General features: G+C 38.0%; 2 protein-coding genes and 1 pseudogene across 2 annotated transcripts; 2 read left to right on the forward strand and 1 right to left on the reverse strand.

Annotated features, from left to right (window-relative positions):
• Positions 1 to 1,881: 1,881 nt before the first annotated feature.
• LOC122444107 (olfactory receptor 4F3/4F16/4F29-like) lies at positions 1,882 to 2,829 on the forward strand. Its single transcript, XM_043472908.1, has one exon. The coding sequence runs from the start codon at positions 1,891 to 1,893 to the stop codon at positions 2,827 to 2,829; it is 939 nt and encodes a 312-aa protein (XP_043328843.1). The 5' UTR covers positions 1,882 to 1,890.
• Positions 2,830 to 7,512: 4,683 nt separating this feature from the next.
• On the forward strand, positions 7,513 to 8,451 carry LOC122444108 (annotated as a pseudogene).
• Positions 8,452 to 16,433: 7,982 nt separating this feature from the next.
• On the reverse strand, positions 16,434 to 17,381 carry LOC122444109 (olfactory receptor 4F3/4F16/4F29-like). Its single transcript, XM_043472910.1, has one exon. The coding sequence runs from the start codon at positions 17,370 to 17,372 to the stop codon at positions 16,434 to 16,436; it is 939 nt and encodes a 312-aa protein (XP_043328845.1). The 5' UTR covers positions 17,373 to 17,381.
• Positions 17,382 to 17,587: the final 206 nt, after the last annotated feature.

Below are 17,587 nucleotides of genomic sequence, written 5' to 3' on the forward strand. Positions count from 1 at the left end.
AAGAAAAGTCTTCTCTATATACTGGTTAAGAGGCAGATCGGGGAATCAGTGTCAGTTCTACCACTTGCTGTTCTAATCTATGGCTTTCCCTCTCAGGTCTCGATTTCCTCCACTGTGAAAAGGAGCTGATAACTTTTATGGTTTTTGTAAGTACCAAACAGATAGTGTCAGTAAAAGTGTTATTGTAGTGTCTTGGCCCTGGTGGTCACTGTTTTTCTTTTATTTTGGCTTGTTCTCGTTATTTTCATTGATAGCTTATCAAACACTGCTTCAGACTGGGAGCTATTCCCTCATTATGTTTAACAACTCTTTCAGAGTCAGATATGAAGCTGTATATCCAAATAACTTATATCCATATCTTAAACTGCATCATAAGTCTTGATTTCTTTCTGAAGACAGCCCTGATCATTCTGGCTCACGAGTATCTTCTGCTTCAAAACTTCTATGCTCATACTACAGATTTGACATTCTCGATGTGAGAATTTTTTATTGTTTGTATTTTAGTATGTGCTGAAATGTAAATGCCTTAATGGCAGTGAATATTTTAACACTTCAGGAAGCCCATAATGGCCTGGGACATTGCATTGGGCTTAGTAGGTATCTAGAAAATATCTGCTGATTGATTACAGACTGTTATGATAAAGGAAAAATTAAATGACATAGCAAATTAACAATAATATGCTAATAAATGTAAGTGGAACAAAAACAATTAGAGAAGAGGGAAACTAATACAAGGAGAGGGATTTTATGGGATATGGGACTTATAACCAACTGCAGATGAGGGAAACGGTGGTGAATGTGGTAGCACTCCAATGCAGGGAATACCATCATTACGGTGAGGTTCTGTACCTACTGGGCTGGCATTATGTTATAAAGTCATAGAAATGTTACACTTGAAAGGATTACTTAGCATCACCTACTCAGTCCCCTTTATTTTCCAGATGATGGAACTGAGTTCAAGAAGTGAGTTGAGTGTGGAAGGGATGGGAGAAAGAACTTACTCTAACTTCCCATGAACTTCGGGCTTGAGCTTGATCACAACTTTCCCAATTACAAGTACAGTCTTCTTTTCAATCTTGCCAACATTCCATGAACCATGAAAGGTGAACACGGCATGGACAATGATCTCCTAATGTAACACAGGATTTTGTTTGCTGCATTGCATTATCTCATCCATGTTTGGAGTCTGCAGCACAGATTTCTTTTCTGGCTTGTCCTAATTCTGTCATATGCTCTCACAGCTCAAGCTTTGTGATCACTTCCACTCCTTGAGCTGAGCTACAGAAGCCGGATACATTTTTAAGGTTTTTACATTATCTTCTCTCTTTATGGGGAAAAGATGGCTATGATTTGATAAAACTGCCATATGTTTAGCTTTAAACACAAGAGAGTATCAATGAAACTGATAGCATTTCATATCAGATGTCGTCAGAGGGTAAAGAAAATGAACATCATCACAATTTTCTGCAGTTTGGGGAAATCCATGCATGCGAGTAACAATGTAAGAAAAATCTATAAATTCATTTCTATTTCCTCTTTCCTCCCTCATGGTGTTCCAGGGCACTCCTATCTGCTTCACATAACCCTTCTGATTCAGCAGAATATTTAGTTCTTTTATCAAAACCTAAAGAATTCTAGAGAGGCTGGGGAGTTAGAAGCAGTGTTCTGTGGGAAATAGTCACTGCATATCTTCTGCAATGGCATTTTTTTTAAAAAAAACAACTTTTTAATTGAAGGATAATTGCTCTACAATATTAAGAGGTTATATTATATGTGTTTGGCTGTGTGAATTTTGACAGTATTTTCATGCGGTCTTTGACTCCTCACAAGGTTGATTTCATTTTTATTCTCTTTCTAGGTAAAATTGAGTCACCTCTGTTTGCAGAGACAATGGGTGGAACCAACCACTCCGTGGTGTCTGAGTTTGTGTTCCTCGGACTCTCCAGTTCCTGGGAGATCCAGCTGCTTCTTTTCCTTTTTTTCTCTGTGTTCTACATGGCAAGCCTGATGGGAAACCTCCTCATTGTGTTCTCTGTGAGTGCTGACACTAGCTTGCACTCCCCCATGTACTTCCTGCTGGCCAACCTCTCCTTTATTGATGTGGGGGGTTGCTCTATCACTGCTCCCAAAATGATTTATGACCTTTTCAGAAAACGCAAAGCCATCTCTTTTGGAGGTTGTCTAACTCAGATCTTCTTTATTCATGCCATTGGGGGCACAGAAATGGTGTTGCTCATCGCCATGGCCTTTGACAGATATGTGGCCATATGCAAGCCTCTCCACTACCTGACCATCATGAACCCACGAATGTGCACTTTGATGTTGGCTGCCGCCTGGGTCCTTGGCCTCATTCACTCAGTGGCCCAATTGGCTTTTGTTGTAGACTTGCCCTTCTGTGGTCCTAATGTATTGGACAGCTTTTATTGTGATCTCCCCCAACTCATTAAACTTGCTTGCACAGAGACCTATAGACTAGAGTTCATGGTCACCGCCAACAGTGGACTCATCTCTGTGGGTTCCTTCTTCATACTGATTATTTCTTACATCTTCATTCTGGTCACTGTTTGGAAACACTCCTCAGGTAGCGTATCCAAAGCCCTCTCCACCTTGTCGGCTCATGTCACTGTGGTGGTCTTATTCTTTGGGCCATTAATCTTCTTCTACATCTGGCCCTTCCCTTCATCACACTTGGACAAGTTTCTTGCTATCTTCGATGCAGTTCTCACTCCTTTTCTGAATCCAGTCATCTATACATTCAGGAACAAGGAGATGAAAGCAGCAATGAAGAAACTCTGCCATCAGCTTGTGAGTTACAGCAAGATGTCCTAAATACTCTACAGATAAAGGATATTTAGCTCTACCTTTAATGACAGCAGAAAAAATGTCATTTCAAGCCTCTACTAATTTTATGTACTAGGTTATTTTAAGGATTTTTCATGTTGCTATACACTTAATAAGGATAAAGAGAGCTTACATTGTAGTTTTCTATGTTTCCAGCTTTTGTTGGATGTTTTATATGAATTGTTTTATTTACTCTTCATGATAACTCTGCGTGGTGAGTATTTCATCTTGTCTTTTTAATAATTAAGAAATGCATAGCTCCTTCAATGTGTAATTACTATGTAAAATACTTCCAATGAAAGCTGATTATCATCTTAATCCACCATATCCAATTGTCTTATCTCTCAAAAGGTGCCAAGCAGAGAAGGTGTTCAATAATTCAGTGTTGGAAATTAGAATATTATTCCTTTTCACTGTTATTCTTTCCCTGTTTGTAATTGGTTAATGTTCACTTCTCAAACTATCTACCAAACTGCCGTAATACCTGATTGGTTTTTTCCAATACATAACTGTTTTTTCCAATAGATAACCTAGATAACTGTTGACTTTATAATAGGATTGTTGAATTTTATAACTGAAATTTGAACGACCATGTGTTCTGACCCCTTTATTTTATCAATGATAATACTCAGGCAGAGATATGTGAAGTGAGAAATCTAGGATAACACTCAGCTCTCAGCTCTCCATCCCTGCCCCAATTTACTGGGGAAGAATTGACAAGTATAATTGTATCTGTTTAAAGTGTACATTGTGATGATTTGATATACATATACATTGTGGAGTGATTGCCAATATCAAGATAATTAATGCATCCATCACCTGACACAGTTAATTCCTTTCTTCTCACCTTAGATTAAAAAGATGGAAAAAAAAAAAAAAAGCTAGGCCAACTTGTTAGTTTGTATTCTAACTAACAAAGTATTCACTGGCTTTCTATCTCTGACCCCAGTGATAGCAGAAGTGACGCTGTAAGGTCATTACTCTTTTCATCGGTATCAATTTCACATGATTATTGCTGTTTCGAAGTTCTTTATTCTGCTGCTCAAAAAGAAATTTCTTCAACAGGGTCTTGGGTATTTTATAACAATGATAATGTTATCACTCACCCATGGCTTTTATTTATGTCACTTATTAGAAGCATACGATTAAATAGTATTCTTCTATGTTGATTTTTTTCCTTTAATCAATACTTTAAAAGGCATTCACCATAACTTTTCTTATTGCTACCAAGATTTCAGTTATTTTAAATGAGCTTCAAGGATTTCATATATGAATATTACAGCATTCCTTGATCTGTTTTTATTAGTGGATCACACTTTTCATAACTAAACAGCCATGTTCTTCATTCAGCCCAGCATTTCATGTGATATACTCTGCTTATAAGTTAAATAAGCAGGATGACAATATACAGCCTTGACGTATTCCTTTCCCAATTTGGAAGCACTCTGTTGTTCCATGTCCAGTTCTAAATGTTGCTTCTTGACCTGCATACAGATTTCTCAGGAGGCAGGTAAGGTGGTCTGGTATTTCCATCTGTTTAAGAATTTCCCACAGTTGGTTGTGATCCACACAGTCAAAGGCTTCAGCATAGTCAATGAAGCAGAAGTAGATGTTTTTCTGAAATTCTCTTGCTTTTTCTATGATCCAGTGGATGTTGGCAATTTGATCTCTGGTTCCTCTGCCTTTTCTCAATACAGCTTGAACATCTGGAAGTTCACGGTTCATGTACTGTTGAACCCTAGCTTGGAGAATTGTGAGCATTGCTTTCCTAGCATGTGAGATGAGTGCAATCATGCAGTAGTTTGAACATTCTCTGACATTACCTTTCTTTGGGATTGGAATGAAAATTGACTTTTTCCAGTCCTTTGGCCACTGCTGAGTTTTCCACATTTGCTGGCCTATTGAGTGCAGCACTTTCACAGCATCATCATTAATTTGAAATAGCTCAACTGGAATTCCACCACCTCCACTAGCTTTGTCTGTAGTGATGCTTCTCCCCTTGGCTTTGGACTCCAAGATGTCTGGCTCTAGGTGAGTGATCACACCATCGTGGTCCGGGTCATTAAGATCTTTTTTTGTATAGTTCTTCTGTGCATTCTTGCCAACTCTTCTTTATCTTCTCTGCTTCTGTTAGGTCCATACCATTTCTGTCCTTTATTGTGTCCATCTTTGCATGAAATAGTCACTTGATATCTCTTATTTTCTTGAATGGATATCAAGTCTTTCCCATTCTGTTGTTTTTCTCCATATCTCTGCATTGTTCACTTAGGAAGGCTTTCTTGTCTTTCCTTGCTATTCTTTGCAATTCTGTATTCATATGGATATATCTTTCCTTTTCTCCTTTGTCTTTAGCTTCTCTTCTTTTCTCAGCTATTTTTAAGACCTCCTCAGACAACCATTTTATCTTTTTATACTTCTTCTTCTTTGGGATGGTTTTGATCACCACCTCCTATACAGTGTCATGAACCTCCATACATAGTTCTTCAGGCACTTTGTCTATCAGATCTAATCCCTTGACCTATTTGTCACTTCCACTGTATAATCATAAGGGATTTGATTTAGGTCATACCTGAATGGTTTAGTGGTTTTCCTTACTTTCTTCAATTTAAGTCTGAAATTTTCAATAAGGAGTTCATGATCTGAGCCACAGTCAGCTCCCAGTCTTGTTTTTTCTGACTGTATAAAACTTTTCCATCTTTCCCTGCAAAGAATATAATCAATCTGATTTTGGTATTGACCGTCTGGTGATGTCCACATGTGGAGTCATCTCTTGTGTTGTTGGAAGAGGGTGTTTGCTATGACCATTATAATCTCTTGGCAAACTGTTAGCCTTTGCCTTGCTTCATTTTGTACTCCAAGGCCAAACTTGCCTGTTACTCCAAGTGTCTCTTTATTTCCTACTTCTGCATTCTGGTCCCCTATGATGAAAAGGACATCTTTTTTTGGTGTTAGTTCTAGAAGGTCTTATGGGTCTATATAGAACCATTCAACTTCAGCTTCTTCAGCATTACTGGTCAGCACATAGACTTGGATTACTGTGATATTGAATGATATTGTAAACAATTACTTTGGGCTACAAAATCAGTACTGATGCTTTGGGATAATAGTTTTATGACCAGTTTCATTAATTATGAACACTGACGTGTGTGTATATATAAATGCCCACATTAAAAGCCAAACATTGAGATCCTTTTTTTTCTATTGTTGAATTTCTATTGCCCCTTCAGTTCCAGGTCTCAGACTTTTTGTGCATTCATGCACCTTTATCTTACAATTCCTTTACAATTTATGCTCCTGCCTCCCCCCTTTTCAACTCACTCCAGCTTTTAGCTGCGTGTGTACATATTACGGAAACAGGAGAGCTTGACATGGGGATGCACAGTCAAGAAGAATGTATGTTCCATGTGGTAACAGTGTATTCCCTGCAAAACTGGGTAAGACCTGGAGAGGTTATGTGCTGTGTTTAGTTGCTCAGTCTGACTCTTTGAGACTGCAGGGACTGGAGCCCACCAGGCTCCTCTGTCCATGGGGATTCTCAGGCAAGAACACTGGAGTGGGCTGCCATGTCCTTCTCCAGGGGATCTTCCCAACCCAAGGGTCGAACCCAGGTCTCCCATATTGCAGGTGGATTCTTTACTGTCTGAGCCACCAGGGAGGCCAGAGAGATTATGTAGTACCCCAAATTATTGTCAGAAAAGAGTTGGCTGTAGCACCAGATCACAGACATAGGAGGATTGAGGCAAAGAGATAAAAAGTTAAAAGGGGCTATGGGAGAGGGAGGAACAAGAGAGGGTTAGTTATTCTAGGACAACAATGCCATGAGTGTTTATTTCTTCATCCCCAGTAAATTCTATAAGTAGCGTTCCAATAGCTATAACCAAGCTATATCACGAACCTCAGAAATTGAGAAGAGTCTGCATCGGTAAATCAAGTTGACTTCCTTAAGTTCCTTTATTTCCCATAACATCTTGGCCATGTCCTAGCTGCTAACCACACTACGTACTATTTCACCTATTTTCCTAAGTGCCCATGCAGATACCCTGTGCCATGAATGTCCATTCTGCCATTCCTTGGACCTATCATACCCTAGAGTCAGCCCTATGCCCCATGCCTGGTTCTCCCATGTACACCTCTACTCCATGGGCTTTGTGTGAATTGCAAATATGATTGTAGATAGTGATATAAAATGGTTCAAGACACATATTATGTGCCTAAGATGAAGTGAGGTTAAGAAATAACACAACTTGAAAGGCTGAAGAATGGTTTTATGAACAATAAAGTTAGAACCAGTGTGTTCAGGCAAATCCATCTCCCCCTCTTCCTTCCTTTTCTCTTTTTTGTGCACTATCCCCCCTTCCCTTCCCCTCTCAATCTTTGCCATGCACATCTACTATGATACCATGTTTGTTTCATTCTCTTATTTGTAGATGAGCAGTCCTGGGGGCTGTGGTAAAAGGGATATTGCATGTGGAAGTGACTCAACTGCTTTAGGTGGCCACAGGTAAAATAATTATTTAATGTTGATATGGGCCTGAGAAGAAAATGTGGGGATCTAAAGTCTTTACAGTTTGACTATCCTTGAATAATTAATCATTATAATATGGAGAATGATTAATATTCTTATGTTAGTTTCCTTTTGCTTTATCTGGAAACATTACAGCTGGTAAATCAACTGACGGAATGAATCACTCTGTGGTGTCAAGAGTTTGTCTCCCTGGGACTCACCAACTCCTGGGAGATCCAGCTTCTCCTCTTTGTATTCTCTTCTGTTTTCTATGTGGCAAGCATGTTGGGAAACTCCCTCATTTTGTTCACTGTTACGATGAACCCTCACTTACACTCCCCCATGTACTTTCTATTGGCCAACCTCTCCTTCATTGACCTGGGAGTTTCTTCTGTCATCTCTCCCAAGATGATTTATGACCTTTTCAGAAATCATAAAGTCATCTCCTTTGGTGGCTGCGTCACTCAGATCTTCTTCCTCCACATCATTGATGGTGTGGAGATGGTGCTGCTCATCACCATGGCCTTTGACAGATATGTTGCCACATGTAAGCCTCTCCACTATTTCACTATTATGAGTCGAAAAAAGTGTATTTTGCTCGTGGTTGCTGCATGGGTAATGGCTTGAGTCACTCTATCGTTCAACTGTTTTTTGTTGCAAAATTGCCGTTCTGCGGTCCTAATATAATAGACAGCTTTTACTGTGATTTTCCTCGATTTATCAAACTTGCCTGCACAGATACCTACAGACTGGAGTTCATGGTCACAGCCAACAGTGGATTCATATCCCTGGGATCATTCTTCATATTGATCATCTCCTACATTTTTATCCTCATCACTGTTCGGAAACACTCTTCAGGTAGCTCATCTAAGGCCCTGTCCACTTTGTTAACTCATGTCATGGTGGTGATTTTGTTCTTCGGTCCTTGCATCTTTGTTTATATCTGGCCTTGCCCCAGGTCACACCTAGACAAATTCCTTGCTGTTTTTGATGCAGTTCTCACTCCGTTTTTCCATTCAATCATCTATACATTCAGGAACAAAGAAATGAAAATGGCAATGAGGAAACTATGCAGTCACTTTATTATATATAGAAGAATTTCTTAAATTCCAAAAATATTATGAAGTCTCTTTACTGACTTGAAGTAAAATTAAATTTCTATTATTTTAATATGAGATGCTTCCAAATTTCTTATTAATATTTAAGTGTCCCAGCTTAAAATATCATTATTCTTTAAAAAATGTTAACTGAGAAATTGTGTTGCTGCCTCTGGTTGGAGGAAGCATGTGGTATGGTAAATAGTGTCTTCTGGAGAAAGCCAAATGCCTGTCTCTGAGGAGATATTACCTTGATGAATCTACTATGGTTTAGACTTCAAAATTGAGTCTCTTCAGTATCAGAGTGGGCTATATAAGGGAATGCTGACTGACACTAGGTAAATCCATAATAGATGGAACTATATACATCTAGATGCCCAATTATTAGTTTGCCACAAAAAAAAAAAAAAAACAAAAAAACCAGTCAAGTGGCCTGAATTTCCACTTAGGTGTAACACACTTTTACACTGTAGGAAATTTTCTGGGAAGTCAAATGATGATAGGAACATTAAAAACAGGGAATCAGAGTAAGAACTGTTGACTGGTGATTTTGATACTTAGTGCCTATATCTCCATGCTGCAATATGCCTATCATCACATCTGGAAAAATGGAATCCTGGTGTAAGCACCAGGCTCTTTTTCTGGATGCTGGCTAGTCATCACAAGACTTAGCTTTGACTCATGATCATACACTGTTTCAGGCTGTTTAGCCTCTGTCTATTTACAGATGCAGTATTCTTTCCATATGTAATCAGCCAGGTTCTTCCTTTCCTTTCTGTTGGCATGACTATTCTGTCGCCTTTGAATGACTTGTTTGCAATGCAAGCTAAATTTTAGTTTGGGAAGTGTTTTATATATGACTATTTTCTTCTATAGAAATGAAGGATTTCCATCAACAGAGTTAGAATTTTCTGTTCATACACATTTTCACAAAGAACAAAAACTAATTTTTTAAAAAAAGGTATTGGTAATAACTCTGATTTTTATACATTCTTATACTTACTCAATACATCTTAACCAATTTATCAGTACTTCTTTGACTTGATATGTGGTCCTGATTTGAATGGATTTGCTCACTCAGTTGTATCTGACCCTTTCCAACCCATGAACTGTAGCCCACCAGGCTCCTCTGCCCATGGAATTTTCCAGGCAAAATTACCATGGTGGGTTACCATTTCCTACTCCAGGGCATCTTTCCATCCCAGAGATTGAAGCCACATCTCTTAATCTCCTGTGCTGGCAGGCAGATTCTTTACCACTGTGTCACCTGGGAAGCCCAATCCTTATTTAATTCATAACTTATCCTCCTTGATAATTTGTTTGCCTCTTCTTTTTATATCCATTGCCTTTATATCATTTATTCATTTTTTAGTCCATTTTTAGACCCTTGGGAAACCAATACCTATTATCAGTTTACTAGCTAGCACTAATCTTAGTCTCCCTATAATGTTTTGAATTAGTATTTTAGAAATGGAAGTTTCACTAAGTTTTCTCTTCCGTTGATTAAATAATGTTCCGTAGATTCAGCAAGGATTCCCATATTCCTCACTGTTTATGTATGTTGCATACAAAAATGCCTGCTTCTGCCAATCCTATCTCTTTTTTTCTTCTCTCTTATGAAAAGCTCCTTAATTTTTTTTTATTTATTTTTATTAGTTGGAGGCTAATTACTTTACAATATTGTAGTGGGTTTTGTCATACATTGACATGAATCAGCCATGGAGTTACATGTGTTCCCCATCTCGATCCCCCCTCCCACCGCCTTCTCCACCCAATCCCTCTGGGTCGGGTGCACCAGGCCTGAGCACTTGTCTCATGCATCCAACCTGGGCTGCTGATCTGTTTCACCCTAGATAATATACATGTTTCGATGCTGTTCTCTCAAAACATCCCACCCTCGCCTTCTCTCACAGAGTCCAAAAGTCTTTTCTGTACATCTGTGTCTCTTTTTCTGTTTTGCATATAGGGTTATCATTATCATCTTTCTAAATTCCATATATATGCGTTAGTATACTGTAATGGTCTTTATCTTTCTGGCTTACTTCACTCTGTATAATGGGCTCCAGTTTCATCCATCTCATCAGAACTGATTCAAATGAATTCTTTTTAATGGCTGAGTAATATTCCATTGTGTATATGTACCACAGCTTCCTTATCCATTCATCTGCTGATGGGCATCTAGGTTGCTTCCATGTCCTGGCGATTATAAACAGTGCTGCGATGAACATTGGGGTGCACGTGTCTCTTTCAGATCTGGTTTCCTCAGTGTGTATGCCCAGACGTGGGATTGCTGGGTCATATGGCAGTTCTATTTCCAGTTTTTTAAGAAATCTCCACACTGTTCTCCATAGTGGCTGTACTAGTTTGCATTCCCACCGACAGTGTAAGAGGGTTCCCTTTTCTCCACACCCTCTCCAGCATTTATTGCTTGTAGACTTTTGGATAGCAGCCATCCTGACTGGTGTGTAATGGTACCTCATTGTGGTTTTGAGTTGCATTTCTCTGATAATGAGTGATGTTGAGAATCTTTTCATGTGTTTGTTAGCCATCTGTATGTCTTCTTTGGAAAAATGTCTATTTAGTTCTTTGGCCCATTTTTTGACTGGGTCATTTATTTTTCTGGATTTGAGCTGCAGGAGTTGCTTGTATATTTCTGAGATTAATCCTTTGTCTGTTGCTTCGTTTGCTATTATTTTCTCCCATTCTGAGGGCTGTCTTTTCACCTTGCTTATAGTTTCCTTTGTTGTGCAAAAGCTTTTAAGTTTCATTAGGTCCCATGTGTTTATTTTTGCTTTTATTTCCGATATTCTGGGAGGTGGGTCATAGAGGATCCTGCTGTGATTTATGTCGGAGAGTGTTTTGCCTATGTTCTCCTCTAGGAGTTTTATAGTTTCTGGTCTTACATTTAGATCTTTAATCCATTTTGAGTTTATTTTTGTGTATGGTGTTAGAAAGTGTTCTAGTTTCATTCTTTTACAAGTGGTTGACCAGTTTTCCCAGCACCACTTGTTAAAGAGGTTGTCTTTTTTCCATTGTATACAATCCTATCTCTTTAGGCCTTGTGTCAGGTGTGTATCTGTGACTAGATTCCCCACCTACATAATGATGTTTCTGTATTATCTAATGTAAAACTTTGTTAATGTCATTATTTTTTATTCTAAAGAAAGTATGTCTTTTTGTGGATGTCTACTCTGCTGTTTGCCCAGATCAGCACCTCCTTCTTTTGGTGAATGTATCTTTCCTTTGGAGTAACCATGTGATATGATTAGAAGGTGACGTGTAGATCGCACCTCTCTGACCACTGCTGTCTGGTCAAAGGTTGAGATTCTGACCTAAGTCATAATGACATTTCTACAGTTCACAGTTGAATGGTGCAAGTGTGGGTCTCTGACCATGATGGGCCAAATCTGAGCTCTTCCTTGAGATGTTAGACGAGAATAGAGAGGAAGCAAGCCCCAGTGCCTTTTGGAGTATGTTGTGCAGAAACTGCTGTCAATCATATTTCCAGCTGTCAGAAATTGAATCTGGGATACTTCCTTAAAGATACCTGAGAGAAGAAGATGTAAGATTTAAAAACAGGAGCTTACCGGTATTCAAATTCTTGGTTTCATGTGTCTAAGGCATTTAGCTTCATTCTCAGCCTGCATTCATCTTGGTCACTAGCTGAGCCAATAAATGCCCAATATATCTGTCCCCTTCCCTATATTTGTTTAATTTGTGGTTCTATCATCTAAAAGGATATTGACAGGGACTTCCCTGGTGGTCCAGTGGTTAAGAATCCACCTGCCAGTGCAGGGATTGATCCCTGGCCCGATAAGATCCCACATGCCACAGAGTAACTGAGCTTGTGGGCCACAGCTGCTGAAGCCCACATCCTCTAGAGACCATGCTGCTCAACAAGAGAAGCCAGCACAATGAGAAGCCTGTGCTCCACAATTAGAGAGTAGTTCCCATTCACTGCAAGTAGAGAAACCCTATGCATTGTAATGAAGACTCCACAGAGCCAAAATAGTTTTTTACTTTTTAAAAAGGGATATTGACAATTACAGCTCTAAGAACCCTGTATATTCAGTTAATTCTGATGTGAAATCTTTCATTGTTTTATTTCCTTAAGAAAATATTATTTTTTCTTCTTATAAAAAAGAAAGTATGTTTATCATGTAAGATTTATTTGCAAATTAGAGATTAAAAATTAAAAATCACCATATGGAGTTAATTAATAGTAATATCTCAGTATATCTCTTTATAATGTCATTCTTTTCCAGTGAGTCTGCTCTTAACATCAAGTGGCCAAAGTATTGGAGCTTCAGCCTCAGCATCAGTCCTTCCAGTGAATACTCAGGGTTGATTTCCTTTAGGATTGGCTGGTTTGATCTCCTTGCTGTCCAAGGGACTCAAGAGTCTTCTCCAGCACCACAATTCAAAAATACCAATTCTTGGGCATTCAGCCTTCTTTATGGCCCAACTCTTATATCTGTACATGACTACTGGCAAAACCACAGATCTGACTATATGGACCTTTGTCATCAAGGTGATGTCTCTGCTTTTTAATACACTGTCTAGGTTTGTCATAGTTTTTCTTCCAAGTGAGTGAGTGAGTGAAGTTGCTCCATCGTGTCCGACTCTTTGCAACTGCATGGACTGTAGCCAGCCAGGCTCCTCTGTCCATGGGATTCTCCAGGCAAGAGTACTGGAGTGGGTTGCCATTTCCTTCTCCATTCTTCCAAGTAGCTTACATCTTTTAATTTCATGGCAGCAGTCACCATCCACAGTGATTTTGTAGCCCAGGAAAATAAATTCTGTCACTGTTTCCACTTTTACCCTTCTATTTGCCATAAAGTGATGGGACCAGACACCATGATCTTTGTTTTTTGAATGCTGAGTTTTAAACCAGCTTTTTCACTCTCTTATTTATTGTAGTATTCTCCCTGCTTCCTCATAGGTGGAATATTATTTTTTGTATTGATTTATCAGTACCACATATATGTTAAAGATATTAACTATTATATTTATGTTCAAAATGTCCCTCTCAAATTCTTGTTTCCTTTTTCATTTTACTTATCATATTCTACAACATTAAAGTACTTTTTGTACACCAACTCCACAGAGCTATAGAACTGCACCTTAATAGTTTTACTCTTTAGTTCTTTTCCTTTCCAGCTGGTACCTAATCAATGTTCATAAATATGTATTTTTATTGAAATATAGTTAATAGAGTTACATATAGTTAGAGTTACATATAGTTTATATATATATATATATATAAATATATATTCTTTTTACAAGATGTGAAGTATAGCTCCCTGTGCTATACAGTAGGTTTTTGTCATCTATTTTATATATAGTAGTATATCTGTTAATCCCAAACTCCTAATTGATCTCTCTCCCCTCCTCCACTATCCCCTTTTGTAACTCTAAGTTTCTTTCTATGTCTATGAGTCTGTTTCTGTTTTGTAAATAAGCTCATTTGTATCATTATTTTAGATTCCACATAAAAGTGATATCATGTGATATTTCTCTTTGATTTATTTCACTTAATATAATTTCTAGATTCATCCATGTTGCATCAAATGGCATTATTTCATTCTTTTTTGTGGATGAGTAATAATCCGTTGTATATATGTACCACATTTTCTTTATCCATTCATCTATTGATGGACACAGGTTATTTCCATGTCCTAGTGACTGTTAATGTTGCTGCAGTGAACACTGGGGGTACATGTGTCTTTTGCATTATGGTTTTCGCAGGGTGTAGGCCCACTAGTGGGATTGCTGGGTCGTAGAGTAGTTCTATTTCCAGGTTTTAAGGACCCTCCATGCTGTTCTCCATAGTGGTTGTATCAATTCACATTCGCACCAACAGTGCATGAAGGTTCCCTGTTCTCCACACCCGCACCAGCATTTACTGTTTGTAGCTTTTTTAATAATGGATATTCTGACTGGTCTGAGGTGATATTTCTTTATGGTTTTGACATGCATTTCTTCAATTATGAGAGATGTCGAGCATCTTTTCTTGTTTGTTGACTTTCTGTATGTCTTCTTTGGAGAAATGTCTGTTTAGGCCTTCTGCCCATTTTTGATCAGATGGATTTTTTTTAATATTGAGCTGCTTGTATATTTTGGAGATTAATCCTTTGTCAGTTGCTTCATTTGCAGATATTATCTACCATTATAAGGGTTGTCTTTTTGTTTTATTTAGGGTTTCCTTTGCTGTGTAAAAGCTAATTAAGTTTTAATTAGGTCTCATTTGTTTGCTTGTGTTTTTATTTTCATCATTCTAAGATGTATGTCAAAAAGGATCTTCTGTGATTTATGTCAGAGTGTTAATTAATACAGACCCACCCATCAGTAGACAGGCTCCTTAAAGTGTTATGAATTAACAATTTTAAAGTCCAAAAAAGAAGAGTGTAAAAGAGTAAAATAACTTCCTAAAAGATGTCTGACACCTATCAGTAGTTTCAAAAAGGGATTTCATTACAAAATTCTACCAAAAATTGCTAACCTACATTTTTTAAGAATCTTTAAAATAAGTAGCCATTAGAATGATTTTTTCATAATCATTACTTTGTATATCAATAGCTTAGTTTATTTATATAGATTAGAAAGATTTCTGTCTCTGGCCTATATCATTTTTGGGTTCCAAAAGCTTGAAATTGCCGTGGCTGTTTAGTTATGAAAACCACGATCCACTAATAAAAACAGATCAACGAATGCTGTAATATTCATATATGAAATTCTTGAAGGTCATTTAAAATAACTGTGAAATCTTGGTAGCAATAAGAAAAGTTATGGTGAATTCCCTTTAAAGTATTGATTAAAGGAAAAAATCAACATAGAAGAATACTATTTAATAGTATGCTTTTAATAAGTGACATAAATAAAAGCCATGGGTGAGTGATAACATTATCATCCAGTTATAAAATACCCAGGACCCTGTTAAAGAAATTTCTTTTTGAGCTGCAGAAAAAGGAACTTCAAAACAGCAAATAATCATGTGAAATTGGTACCGATGAAAAGAGTAATGACCTTACAGTGTCACTTCTGCTATCACTGGGGTCAGAGATAGAAAGCCAGTGAATACTTTGTTAGTTAGAATACAAACTAACAAGCTGGCCTAGTTTTGTTTTTTTTTTCCATTTTTTTAATCTAAGGTGAGAAGAAAGGAATTAACTGTGTCAGGTGATGGATGCATTAATTATCTTGATATTGGCAATCACTCCACAATGTATATGTATATCAAATCATCACACTGTACACTTTAAACAGATACAATTATACTTGTCAATTCTTCCCCAGTAAACTGGGGCAGGGATGGAGAGCTGAGATCTGAGTGTTATCCTAGATTTCTCACTTCACATATCTCTGCCTGAGTATTATCATTGATAAAATAAAGGGGTCAGAACACATGATCCTTCAAATTTCAGTTATAAAATTCTACAATCCTATTATAAAGTCAACAGTTATCTAGGTTATCTATTGGAAAAAACCAATCAGGTATTATGGCAGTTTGGTAGATAGTTTGAGAAATGAACATTAACGAATTCCAGGTTAAGAAAGAATAACAGTGAAAAGGAATAATATTCTAATTTCCAGCATTGAATTATTGAACACCTTCTCTGTTTGGCACCTTTTGAGAGATAAGACAATTGGATATGGTGGATTAAGATGATAATCAGCTTTCATTTGAAGTATTTTACATAGTAATTATACAAAGAATGAGCGAAGCATTTCTTAATTATTAAAAAGACAAGATGAAATACTCACCACGCAGAGTTATCATGAAGAGTAAATAAAACAATTCATATAAAACATCCAACAAAAGCTGGAAACATAGAAAACTACAATGTAAGCTCTCTTTATCCTTATTAAGTGTATAGCAACATGAAAAATCCCTAAACATAACCTAGTACATGAAATTAGTAGAGGCTTGAAATGACATTTTTTCTGCTGTCATTAAAGGTAGAGCTAAATATCCTTTATCTGTAGAGTATTTAGGACATCTTGCTGTAACTCACAAGCTGATGGCAGAGTTTCTTCATTGCTGCTTTCATCTCCTTGTTCCTGAATGTATAGATGACTGGATTCAGAAAAGGAGTGAGAACTGCATCGAAGATAGCAAGAAACTTGTCCAAGTGTGATGAAGGGAAGGGCCAGGTGTAGAAGAAGATTAATGGCCCAAAGAATAAGACCACTACAGTGACATGAGCTGACAAGGTGGAGAGGGCTTTGGATACGCTACCTGAGGAGTGTTTCCAAACAGTGACCAGAATGAAGATGTAAGAAATAATCAGTATGAAGAAGGAACCCACAGAGATGAGTCCACTGTTGGCGGTGACCATGAACTCTAGTCTATAGGTCTCTGTGCAAGCAAGTTTACTGAGTTGGGGGAGATCACAATAAAAGCTGTCCAATACATTAGGACCACAGAAGGGCAAGTCTACAACAAAAGCCAATTGGGCCACTGAGTGAATGAGGCCAAGGACCCAGGCGGCAACCAACATCAAAGCGCACATTCGTGGGTTCATGATGGTCAGGTAGTGGAGAGGCTTGCATATGGCCACATATCTGTCAAAGGCCATGGCTATGAGCAGCACCATTTCTGTGCCCCCAATGGCATGAATAAAGAAGATCTGAGTTAGACAACCTCCAAAAGAGATGGCTTTGCGTTTTCTGAAAAGGTCATAAATCATTTTGGGAGCAGCAATAGAGCAAACCCCCACATCAATAAAGGAGAGGTTGGCCAGCAGGAAGTACATGGGGGAGTGCAAGCTAGTGTCAGCACTCACAGAGAACACAATGAGGAGGTTTCCCATCAGGCTTGCCATGTAGAACACAGAGAAAAAAAGGAAAAGAAGCAGCTGGATCTCCCAGGAACTGGAGAGTCCGAGGAACACAAACTCAGACACCACGGAGTGGTTGGTTCCACCCATTGTCTCTGCAAACAGAGGTGACTCAATTTCACCTAAAAAGAGAATAAAAATGAAATCAACCTTGTGAGGAGTCAATGACGGCATGAAAATACTGCCATAATTCACACAGCCAAAACACATATAATATAACCTCTTAATATTGTAGAGCAATTATCCTTCAATTAAAAAGTTGTTTTTTTTAAAAATGCCATTGCAGAAGATATGCAGTGACTATT

This window comes from Cervus canadensis, chromosome 6 (assembly GCF_019320065.1).
Source record: "Cervus canadensis isolate Bull #8, Minnesota chromosome 6, ASM1932006v1, whole genome shotgun sequence".
NCBI lineage: Eukaryota > Metazoa > Chordata > Mammalia > Artiodactyla > Cervidae > Cervus > Cervus canadensis.

What these genes read in the sequence shown, in the direction of transcription:
- LOC122444107 (XM_043472908.1), top strand. Translation starts at nt 1,891, where the DNA reads ATGGGTGGAACCAACCACTCCGTGGTGTCTGAGTTTGTGTTCCTCGGA.
- LOC122444109 (XM_043472910.1), bottom strand. Translation starts at nt 17,372, where the DNA reads ATGGGTGGAACCAACCACTCCGTGGTGTCTGAGTTTGTGTTCCTCGGA.